The sequence below is a fragment of the Anabrus simplex genome, chromosome 5 (genome assembly GCF_040414725.1).
Source record: "Anabrus simplex isolate iqAnaSimp1 chromosome 5, ASM4041472v1, whole genome shotgun sequence".
NCBI classification, from domain to species: domain Eukaryota; kingdom Metazoa; phylum Arthropoda; class Insecta; order Orthoptera; family Tettigoniidae; genus Anabrus; species Anabrus simplex.
Genome location: NC_090269.1, coordinates 148033414 through 148046015, shown reverse-complemented (window position 1 = coordinate 148046015; position 12602 = coordinate 148033414). Strand labels below are relative to the sequence as shown.

Here is a 12602-nt window from a genome sequence, read left to right as displayed (position 1 = left end):
TTGTTCCGTATTGAAGATGACGTTAGGCATAAATATCAAGGATAATTTAATAAAAAACCACCTATTCAATACTTTCCACGTTTAATGTGGTTATTATCTACATGATTTTATGTAGACTTATTTGGTCAGGTACATGTTTCACCCATTATTTTGGGCATCTTCAACCTGTAAACAACCTTTAGGTCAAGGTTTGGGACCTTTTTAACCAATATAAACATACCAATATATACACTATATACAACATATACATTATATACAATATATACAAACATAAGTCAATACAGTAAAGTTTTTTGGTCCTAATCTATCTAATATGGAAAATGTCCAAAACTAAAATGGATCTTCTTTTTGGTGAAGAGGATTGCATATCGGGGTTTATGTGACCCCTATATCATATTAAGTTCTTGACGTATCGTGTCTGGTGACAGGATGTGTCGTCAACAATAAGTGGAGATTTGAACTGATTGTAGGTTGGTCAAGATTGAAAATATAAATTTAAATTAAATGTGTTTTAACTTGGCAGTTCTATTCTGGTTAACTTAAAATGTTCAAAACTAAAACTAAAATGAAACGGATCTTCTTTTTTCTTGAGAAGGGGTGATATTAAAACTGGAGCTTGTTTGACCCACGATTTTCATTTTCATGTTCTTGACGTAACTAATATTTAAATGTGTTGTCGTGCACAAGTGGAGATTCAAAAGCTGATTGTTGTAGGTAGACTGGTCAAAAACGTTGTGAATGAAACTGTTAGCGTCTTGACTTTGGGTCTCATGTAACGTCAAGGAATTGACAAGAGTACAATATTTAGCTGTTTCATAGTTTTAGGCTGCTGCTTAATTGGGAAGAAACATCCTAGACACTTGATACAGTCTTGTGTGAAAATTGTTCCCGTTGATGTGTTGCTTGGTCTTTGGGAGGGATCTTAAGAATATCTGTAATGAAGTAGAAAAATAATTTTGAATTAAAAATTTTTGAGCACGCGTTGTGATAAAATGTATTAAATTAACACCTCTTAACTGTAAAATGACTTACTTGTTCAGTTAATACTAGATGGATCTGTCTGTTCCGGCAGCGCCTGTCTTATCACCATTTCTACTCCTGGTGTTGTACTGGTGCGGTAATGGAGGGGCGGGGCATGGAGGGAGAGTGGGGGTAGGCTGCTCTATGGGCGTGTGTGCTGTTGCTGGAGGGGAGTTTCTAGAAGCAATATGGGCGGGTTTAACTTTTGGCATGATGGATGAAGCATTTGAGTGTGGAGATTTAAATAATTGAGGGATTTTGTTTTGATCTGAATTCACGATATTAATTAATCTAGGTGTTAATTCGTACAAAGGATTTTTAATTTCATTGACGTCATTGAGATTTTCATTTTTATTGTAGGTTTGGTCTAAAAAGATGTGTAGGTTTTCCAGTTCATTCATTAATTTCCCTTTACCTATGCTTCTAATGATGGTAAGATCTTTCTCTATGGATGTAAAGTGATGGCCCGTTTCTCTCATATGTTGGCTCATCGCTGAGTATTTATTGTGTTTTTGAGCATTATAATGTTCCAGATATCTCGTGTTAAAGCTGCGGCCAGTCTGTCTAATATAAGAAAAACCACATTGTGTACATGTTAGTTTATATATGCCGGACCTTGAATAATGGTTGCTATTGTGATTGACCTTGTTGTGGTTAAAAAATATGTTTCGATTAGTGTTAACTGTCCTGAAGGTTATATTGATATTGTGCTTCTTTAAAGTATTTGCGATCTGATGGATGGCTGGGTTGTTATATGTAAATGTGGCGAAACTAGTTTTTTTTAGGTTTTTCTGGGATGAGGTTAGTGGACAATTTAATTTTGATTTTATTAATCAAATGGTTGACCATATCTATTTTAAACCCGTTGAGTTGAGCAAGATTCCTTATGTACTTCAGTTCAATTTTTAAATTGTTGGGAGAAAGAGGAATTTTTAAAGCTCTATAAATTAAATTATAGAAAGAGGCTTGTTTTTGGGACTTGAGGTGTAGGGATGAATTCATAATAGTTAAGGGAGAGTGTGTAGGTTTCCTGTATATTCGAAAATCGAAGGTATTATGTCCGCGTGTAATAGTTAAGTCCAAAAAGTTTAATGAGTTCCTAACCTCATCCTCTTTAGTAAACTTAACATTGGGGTCAATTTTGTTTAGGGACTCCAAGATCTCGTCACTATTAGTGACATTTTTGTCGAAAATTATGAAGGTATCGTCTACAAATCTCAGCCATAAACATACGCCTTTTATTTGTGTTATAATTTTTGTGTGTTCTATTGTGTCCATATAAATGTCTGCTAAGATGCCAGAAAGAGGGTCGCCCATCGCTAAGCCTTTTTGTTGGTAAAACTTTCCATTGAAAGAGAAAAAGTTGTTGCTTAAGACAAAATTTAATATCTTCATGAATTCTTCAATTTCCATCTTACTAAGGCCGCTGTGTTTATTGATATTATCACTGATAATTCTTACAGTTTCTTTGGTAGGGATGTTTGGGTACATATTTACGACGTCATAGGAGCACATTGAGTGATTGGGGCGCAGCTTAAACTTGTTTAAAATTTCGCAAAAAGTGAATGAATTTTTTAAAGGATGTTTATTATTGAATAAGTTACGTAATGTTTTTTTAGAAAGCCGTGAATGAATTTTGATACTTTATAGGTGGGGCTGTTTCTACAGTTTATGATAGGGCGTATTGGAATGTCCTTCGTATGAATCTTTGGTAAGGCTCTGGCTGTCGGAATACTAGGGTTCATGTTAAAAAGTTTTTGTTGTTCTTGTTCATTGAAAAGAAAGTTAGAACTTCTTATTAGAGTTTTTAGATTTCGCTGAATTCTCGTGGTTGGATCTTTGTTGACTATTGTGTATATTTTGTCCTTAAAAAAGTCTTCTGTTTTTTGAATGTATGTGTTTTGATCTAGGAGAACTGTGGATCCTCCTTTGTCCGCTTTTGTGACAATAATCTTGTTGTCGTCTATTTTCTTTTTTACGTTCTGGATCAATTTTTTGTGGTCGAAATTTGAATATGCGTTTATTTCTTCCGCTAGTTTTGGTAGTTTCTTTTTTACCTCAAATCTGGTATCATTTTGTGTTTCTAAAGGGAGTTTAGAAATGTTAGCCTCGATCTCAGCTACTGTGTTGATAATATCCGTTTCTTTTTTCTTGCTAGGCCAGTTATGTTTTAAGCCTTTATTCAATATCCCCATTTCTTCTTCAGAGAACTGTACGTCTGTCAAATTAACTACTGTGGGTGTATTGTTCTGTGAGGGAGCCGCTTTTTGCGTGTCTGAACTACGTTTTGGTAATCGTGATTGGGATGCTTTTAATTGAGATAGTTTCTTGTCGAGAGTAACTTGCTTCCTATCCAATAAAGCAATCAGTTTATTGTCCACATGTAGTTGGAAAGAGTTCCATTCTAACGGATGTAAAGCCTGAGCTAAAGCTAAATGAACCCTATATAACTGCAGATTTAAAAGCGACTTCTTTTTATATGACGCTTTAATTTCATTTCTTAACCAAATGTCGTTGACCTTGTTTTGAACTCTAATCAAACTTTGGTTAGATAAGTTTTTTCGCTGTGTAGGTTTCAAAAATTTTGGATAGATTAGGACCAAAAAACTTTACTGTATTGACTTATGTTTGTATATATTGTATATAATGTATATGTTGTATATAGTGTATATATTGGTATGTTTATATTGGTTAAAAAGGTCCCAAACCTTGACCTAAAGGTTGTTTACAGGCTGAAGATGCCCAAAATAATGGGTGAAACATGTACCTGACCAAATAAGTCTACATAAAATCATGTAGATAATAACCACATTAAACGTGGAAAGTATTGAATAGGTGGTTTTTTATTAAATTATCCTTGATATCTATGCCTACTCTCATGTTTCCGTGCAGTCCAACATGGGGCCATTGTCACATCTGAATGTTCCACAAATCTGGATATTGCATGATTTGAGCAGTCAGCCAAACTCTGTCTCCCTTTCAAACTCTGTCAGGTGCTGATAACGCTGTCCCAGACAAATCTGCATCATGTCTGCGTCCTTTATAGTGATCACTTAACAGTTGACGCTGTTCATGCCCCTTATATGCCCTATAGGCAGTAGAATAACACCCTGCAAGATGACTAAAAGGGGCTCTGAACGTGGAAGAGTGGGTGGCCAAGCATGGGACCCTCAGCTGAGTCCTGGCATTGCTTCCACTTACTTGTGCCAGGCTCCTCACTTTCATCTATCCTATCCACCTTTCTTGTTCAACTCTTATTGTTTTCGGACCCCAACGGTATTAGCTTGTGAATCCTAGGGAGTCTTTCATTATCACGCCCTTTATGATCCTTGTCTTTCTTTGGCTGATACGTTCATTTTTTGAACTGTCAGTCCCCTTCATTTTTTCTGATTATTGTTATATAGAGGATGGTTGCCTAGTTGTACTTCCTCTTTAAACAATAATCACCACCACCTAGTAACAATACTAAACACGAACACTAATGCACTCTGGTGGCCATTCCATCTGTCACGGAGAATTGTGACTAATCAATTACATACCCACCAATGTTGTGTACAAGTACAAAGTTACAATGACATCTGACCATTTCTTCTGGATGCTTCAAATTTTTGTCAGGCAGTGTATGATTTGACTCTAGGAAGAGAGATGATACTCACCCACTAGGTTACCCACACCCTCTGTGTCACCAGAGACTGTGAAGGAGTAGATGTTGTTTGGGTCTTGACTCCATTCGATACTGCAGTAACCTGGGGCCATGCGCACACACACTCCATAGTTCAAATTGGCCATTTCTCGAGTTCCAGTGAGAACTGTAAACCAAGCTTTTGAATCAGTCAAATCTTCTCCCTGGTTTTGACAAACATAGTTTAATGGAAAGACATGAAAGCAGCGAGAATGGTAACAGGCAGGAGGAAATCAGGGTAAGGAAAGAACTCGATGGATGAAGCTGTACGTATAAACCAGCTTTGAATGAAGGATAGGTTGCCTACTATAGTTCAGTTCTTATGAGTTTTGACTTGACATTTGAGCGCTGCCTTTTGGCGGAAGCTAAGTGCATTAATAAACAGCCAGTCATAGGCAGCCGATCACTCTGATACAGCATGTTAGACTCTAGTCCTGGTTACCAGTGTTGTCGATTTGTTGTTTACTGTAACCACGTGCTGTATTATGGTCAGTTCTTTTCGTGGTCTTTGTCATTTCACAAGCACCAACAATGGCAGCTAGAAATAATGAGTTGATTGAGTGGCTGAAGGAGTACAATATTTCGGTTCGCAATGACATGAGGAAGGGGGACCTCATGCATCTTGTGAAACAAAACAAGCCCTAGCACCCACGTTACGTGGTGGATGAAATAGCCAGGAGCATGGGCATAAAGTTGTTCGCCTTCCACCATACCATTGCCTTTTTAATGCTACAGAACTGATTTGGGCCCAAGTGAAGGATTAGGCCTATGTAGCTGTGAATAACCGACTCTTCACAGCTTCAGAAATTGAAAGACTTCTTTGGGAAGCCGTAGGCCATGTAAGTGCAAGTTGTGAGACATAATCCGAGATAAGTGAAGCTTGGGAGAGAGAAAGTATCATTGACGATTTTGTTGAAGATGTTATTATCTTGTTACAGTCAAGCGAAAGAGTGAAACCTCAACAAACTATGACAATTCTGATAGTGACTCAGATATTATTGGTGTATTCCATTTGTAGGATTCTTCCTTCCTTAGAAATTGAATCAATTAGCAACGCGAGCTCTTCTAGATGGTGAGTAGAAATTTAATTTAATTTTCTCACTTTTTATCTGTTCAAGCATTGATCTATTTTAATCTTATAGCCTTATCCTAAATACATTATGTGTTATTGTTAATCTTTGTGAGTTACACATGTTGCTACAAAGATGAATTGATTCTGGACTTATATTCGAGTATATACATTTCCGTTCATGTTATCGTGAATCAGCTGTCAAGTCGAAACTCATAGAAACGGAACTATAGAATAATGGACTCGGCCATGGAGGGTACGAGTTGTTAACAACCTAACGATTGGAGGTGCGGAACTAAATGAGGCCACAGAGCTGGCGAGGATTGTGGAGACATGCTGGAGTGCTGAAACAGTCTGTGTATAAATGTATGCATCATTTAATAATGATGATAACCACGCAGCAAAAGTTACAAAACTCCAGTAACATTCATAGGAAGAAGAGCAGTACCATTTGGACTGAGTAAGTGAAGAGAGAAACATCGAGAAATAAAAAGAGATTTAACAGAAAGGGAAGAAACTGTTGAATCAACATAGTACATACAAACTAATAATAATAATAATAATAATAATAATAATAATAATAATAATAAATTTTATTTTATTTTACATTTCACCACTCTAGTCAATTATACCAAAGATTTCTTGATTTCCTATCAGCCAACACTTTTTCATTCTGAGAGATGCTGCCTTCCTTTGTTCTGTTGAAAATACTCTCCCATTAGACCTTTTATTGATCTTGGTGTGTAGCCTGGTCTGTGTGTCTTAAAGTATCTTAATTTTTCTGCTACCGAACTCGATAGCTGCAGTCGCTTAAGTGCGGCCAGTATCCGGTATTCGGGAGATAGTAGGTTCGAACCCCACTGTCGGTAGCCCTGAAGATGGTTTTCCGTGGTTTCCCATTTTCACACCAGGCAAATGCTGGGGCTGTACCTTAATTAAGGCCACGGCCGCTTCCTTCCCACTCCTAGCCCTTTCCTATCCCATCGTCGCCATAAGACCTGTCTGTGTCAGTGCGACGTAAAACAACTAGCAAAAAAAATTCTCCTTTTTTTTGAGAACGTCAATTGTTATTTGTACTTCTATAATATCCTCCTTAATTTCCATGTTCCATTTAATCTTGGTCTTGCTATTCCATAATTTTGCAATTATTCTTCTGCTAATTCTGGTGTCAGGTGTTATCTAATAAGATGTCCAAAGAATTATATACGTTTTTCCCTAATTGTTCTCAATACTGGTTCAATTTCCTTATAAACTGTTTTATTTGATGCTATTCTCCATTGTCCATTAACTTGATCCTGTTTATTTATGCATGTTCTAATTCTTCTTCTTTCTGTCTTAAGTATTTTGTCTGTTTCAGCTGTATTAGTACCGTAGTTTAAAAATGGTTTCACTAACATAAGTTATTTCTGGCTGTGTGACTGTTTTATAATGTCTTAATTTTGCTGCTATCAATAAGCATTACTTTTATTGAGTGTAATCTTGGTAATATAATTCACTTTGTTTAATTTATTTATTCTGTTATGCCAAACTGGTTTCTCATTAAGATTACAGTTATGATATCTCCTAAACACTTAAATTTTACAACAATTTTGATTTCTTGCCCATCAATTGTTATTTTATTTACCAGTGGGAGATGTGTGTATAATAATAATAATAATAATAATAATAATAATAATAATAATAATAATAAAATTTTATTTTTAGGGCTATCTTAACATTAGTTCATTTAGGAACGGTGACACCGTATTTGCTCACATATCTCGCACTTTTCTGATCAAAAATAAGTGTGAACATTTTCATTGCGTGATATATGAAGGGATTTGTGTGCAAAAGATCGTATTCCTGAAGAAAAAGTAAAATTTGAATTAGGCTATTGAAATAAGACAACTGGCATACTTACCCTATTCATTGTCACTACCATCAATCTCTGCGCTATTCGCGCGTGCATCATTCTGGTCACCATCCCGTACTGCATCAACCTCACTTCCGTCAAATGCAGTAGAGTTAAAGGCCACCACACACAGAAAGCTAAGCTAAGCTGCGCTGCACTATGCTACACTAAGTGATGCCAAGCTGTGGTGTGCTATGACACGAATAAAAAGCTAAGCTACACTATGATAGGCAGCACTTTTATTATCTTGCTGTTGTAAATAATGAATTGCTCTCTCTGCACTACTGTTCGGTGGCATGATTTTTTTCGAAGGGGTTCGACTGGCTGAGATTGTGTAGGTGTGGGGACGGACGGAACAGATGATGAATCAGATATATGTGATAGGGAGTGTAGGTCATCACATTCCGGACTATCACAGTCATCTGGGTGGCTACTTCAGTTATCTCTTGACGTTCATATGTTTCCTGCCTGTCAATGTTTGAATGTGTGCTGTAAGGAAAATTAAGCTATTAATACACATCCAAACGTATATTAAGAAATGACACAGACACACGGAGATCTGTTTATGGAGAATGAGCATATTGAACTGTCCTTGTGCTTCACACGCAATTATTCACGTTGTTCATTTTATTAGTGAAATGTTTATTGTTGTGATTATTGAGATTCTATTTTTTTGGACTCGGAAAATGGGGATGAAATTGTATATATGTAATGTATTTATTCATTTATTTTCACTTTTGTCTCTCCTCGGTATGTGAATTTTGGAATTGTTTAATTTGTTTGATGTTAATATGATTTTAAAAATTATTCTATCGTCATGGTAATTCTGGTGCATACTATACCACACGTTCCACATCGGCGTGGGAGATTTCCGGTTTCGTAAAGTTGCATCAATTTTGTAATTTCTCGAGGATTCCCAAATGTTCTTGGTCAGCACTAATTATTGTGCTCCTATTGGAGAAAATAAAAGTAAATGTGATTGGTTGGTGAAGGGAAAGATCAGACGCTCATTGGCCATTTGTAAGATCTCCTAATTTCCGGAGAGAAGCGTTGTCACTAGAGCCTGGCTCTGCGAAGAGGTCTTTTCTGTTTGACCAGTGAAGGGAACGGTCACCTCCTAAGGTATGGGTCTTCTTGGCTCCGCCATCCGGTAAGCACTTTATTATTTTTCACTTTTCTGGTATTCAGTTTCAAATGTAGTGTTTCGTTAAATTTTCTTTGCCGGAGCGTACCCGTGTTTCCTTTAGCTACCGAATTTAATTAATATGACTTAGCCATTTCGGTAAGACAGTTCCCGTTTTGTTATTCAGGTAAATTAAATTTTATACGCCGTTCGATGTAATCAGTAAATGTAAATTCTCCTCGGGACTGTCTTGTTCTTTCTGCTTCATCGTGGAGTTTTCCCCTTTTTGAGGGGGCTACCCATTGAAGGCGCTCTGCTCCATGATTATATTTTAAACGTTATTTCCTTACATGTACATCTTCACTTTAATGTAAATTTACCTTTCTCTTACTTCTTTCAAACTGCTTTGGTTTTTAAAAGTATCGCCACAAACAGTGGAACATCATGTGCAATGTTCCGGTGAAAACTTACATATCTTATATCTAACCTCGTGGTATACTGTAATAACAGCTGTAATAATATCGTCAAAATTTAATGGTGTATTTGTTATTGTTTTATATTTGAATTTGCATCGAAATTGTTCAGTAAAGTTTAGGATTACATTGACTTCGCTTCTTCAGTATTACCAATACCTTCCACTCCCTGGATATGGTTCCCAGCCGCTTCCCTGTTATCCTTTCGTAGCTGTCATGTTGGTTATCCTGTTCGTTTTAGTTTCTGTGGTTAAAGTGTTTATAATTTAATTTCGTACATGTTGATATACCTCGTGTAGTGTACATATTTGGTAAATGCACAACGGTAGCAAATATTTTCTCTTTATTATTTCCGTAACTTGTAACCCCAAAGGGGGGAGGGTTGCAGTATGGTAGCAGAGCGTGGTTGCTGAAGAAGGTCGAGGAGACACCAGTTGGGTGCCTCCAAGCTCTTGTCCACCAGGGTGGCTTTAGCTTTTAAATTCCCTGTCTGCTGCGGATAAATTTCTGTTGCAGTGGCCGTGGCCGGAGGGGGATACTATCCCCATTTCTGCTATCGTACCCAGAGGAGAGGTGCGATATGTCTTGGGCTCTGCCATTCTGATCTGCAACCCTGTGACCAGATGTCCAGGTGACAACTACTGTTCCTGCCTGACAACCTGACGTCCCTAGTCAAAAAAGGGGACCGTTTGCATGGTGGTGACCATCATGCCATACTAAGATCCTGATTAAATGTTTACCAGACATACTCTGATCTCATCTATCCTTCGACATGTCAACTAACAGCGCTGTAAAAGAATTTTCTAATGACGCCAGTCGTCCTAGACTGTGCGTACTCGCCTGATTTGAATTGTAATGTGGAGGCTGAAGACCGCGGCCGCGTCATCAGTCACACGAACAGCAAGAACTCGTGGTGCCATAGTGTAAATAAACAAATTTAAAAAAGACTAAAAACTCAATCTAAAAGATGTCATTTTTGTTTGGTGTCCAAAGTTTTTTATTTTGTTTTTCAGGGAACGTTTAAATGTTTTTTGAAAGAAAATAATTTCATTGTGGTGCTTTAAGGACATGAAATGAAAAGTGAGAAGGAAATTTGTATCTCTTTAGTGTATATGTTATGTGCTTTCTCTTTCAATGAACATTATGTTATATCCTTTATTTTTCAGTGATTTTTAAAGGTAAATTCATTATATTTAAAAATATGCAGAAACTGGACTGCTAAAATGTGAATAAAATTTTTATTTTTGGAGCTGTGCTCCAAATTAAAGGGGGGAGTATGCTGTGATTATTGGGATTCTAGTTTTTTGGACTCGGAAAATGGCGATGAAATTGTATATATGTAATGTATTTATTCATTTGTTTTCACTTTTGTCTCTCCTCGGTATGTGAATTTTGGAATTGTTTAATTTGTTTGGTGTTAACATGATTTTAAAATTATTCTATCGTCATGGTAATTCTGGTGCATACTGTACCACACGCGCCACATCGGCGTGGGAGATTTCCGGTTTCATAAAGTTGCATCAATTTTGTAATTTCTCGAGGATTCCCAAATGTTCTTGGTCAGCACTAATTATTGTGCTCCTATTGGAGAAAATAAAAGTAAATGTGATTGGTTGGTGAAGGGAAAGATCGGACGCTCATTGGCCATTTGTAAAATTTCCTAATTTCCGGAGAGAAGCGTTGTCACTAGAGCCTGGCTCTGCGAAGAGGTCTTTTCTGTTTGACCAGTGAAGGGAACGGTCACCTCCTAAGGTATGGGTCTTCTTGGCTCCGCCATCCGGTAAGCACTTTATTATTTTTCACTTTTCTGGTATTCAGTTTCAAATGTAGTGTTTCGTTAAATTTTCTTTGCCGGAGCGTACCCGTGTTTCCTTTAGCTACCGAATTTAATTAATATGACTTAGCCATTTCGGTAAGACAGTTCCCGTTTTGTTGTTCAGGTAAATTAAATTTTATACACCGTTCGATGTAATCAGTAAATGTAAATTCTCCTCGGGACTGTCTCGTTCTTTCTGCTTCATCGTGGAGTTTTCCCCTTTAGGTCAGGTACCCTGTCTCAGAAGTATTTTTGAGGGGGCTACCCATTGAAGGCGCTCTGCTCCATGATTATATTTTAAACGTTATTTCCTTACATGTACATCTTCACTTTAATGTAAATTTACCTTTCTCTTACTTCTTTCAAACTGCTTTGGTTTTTAAAAGTATCGCCACATACAGTGGAACATCATGTGCAATGTTCCGGTGAAAACTTACATATCTTATATCTAACCTCATGGTATACTGTAATAACAGCTGTAACAATGTCGTCAAATTTTAATGGTGTATTTGTTATTGTTTTATATTTGAATTTGCATCGAAATTGTTCAGTAAAGTTTAGGATTACATTGACTTCGCTTCTTCAGTATTACCAATACCTTCCACTCCCTGGATATGGTTCCCAGCTGCTTCCCTATTATCCTTTCGTAGCTGTCATGTTGGTTATCCTGTTCGTTTTAGTTTCTGTGGTTAAAGTGTTTATAATTTAATTTCGTACATGTTGATATGCCTCGTGTAGTGTACATATTTGGTAAATGCACAACGGTAGCAAATATTTTCTCTTTATTATTTCTGTAACTTGTAACCCCAAAGGGGGGGTTGCAGTATGGTAGCGGAGCGTGGTTGCTGAAGAAGCAAAGTTGAAGGTAATTCGATGTTTATAACCTAAAATTTAAGTATTATCTCGTAGTGTTTCTTTTTTATCAACATGTCTCGTGCTATCCCAGGTCCGTCCCATTTGAGGAAGGAGGAATTAGCTTACGAACTTCGTATTCGTAAGTTGAATTCGACTGGAAGGGTTAGGGATGACTCGAGCTTGTTGAAACGATCGCTAAATGAACCTGTTTTCGTCCCAGGGTTATCAACAGATGAAGTGTGCGCATCTTTGTCGATTGTTAGAGAAAAAATCGTAGAATATAAAACTATTATTGTGTCATTTTGTTCTTCTAGACCGTCTGATGCACAGTTAACACGTGCGAAAGGCCAAGTGCAGCATTGCGTGGACAGGATTCGCGACCTGTTGGCTCATAATTTATCTGAAGATGAGTGATGCGAGTGCGAATCGTTGTTATTGCAGTTTTGTGATATTCTTGATAAAATTGTTGGAATGCTAGAAGGTAATTCCTTGCCTAGTTCAAGTTCAATAGTTAATGTGCCGATTCGATCTGAAACGTGTGATAGTGACACTGTTTCTGTATCTACTGCTTCACAAATTAGTACAGTGTTAACGTGTAATGATATTCCCCTGCAATCTTCTCCTGCTGTATTTACCAGTGCTTCTCTGCCCGTGAATAATTATAGTGGTGCTT

At 37.2% G+C, this 12602-nt stretch overlaps 1 protein-coding gene across 2 annotated transcripts in view; it reads right to left on the bottom strand.

Moving 5' to 3' along the window:
- The window catches only part of LOC136874711 (cubilin), a 107998-nt gene that overhangs the window by 11727 nt on the left and 83669 nt on the right, over nt 1-12602 (bottom strand). For both annotated transcript variants that reach the window (XM_067148360.1, XM_067148361.1), the window contains one exon: nt 4677-4829. In XM_067148360.1, the coding sequence (XP_067004461.1) occupies nt 4677-4829 (153 nt within the window). The remainder of the gene's footprint in view (nt 1-4676; nt 4830-12602) is intronic.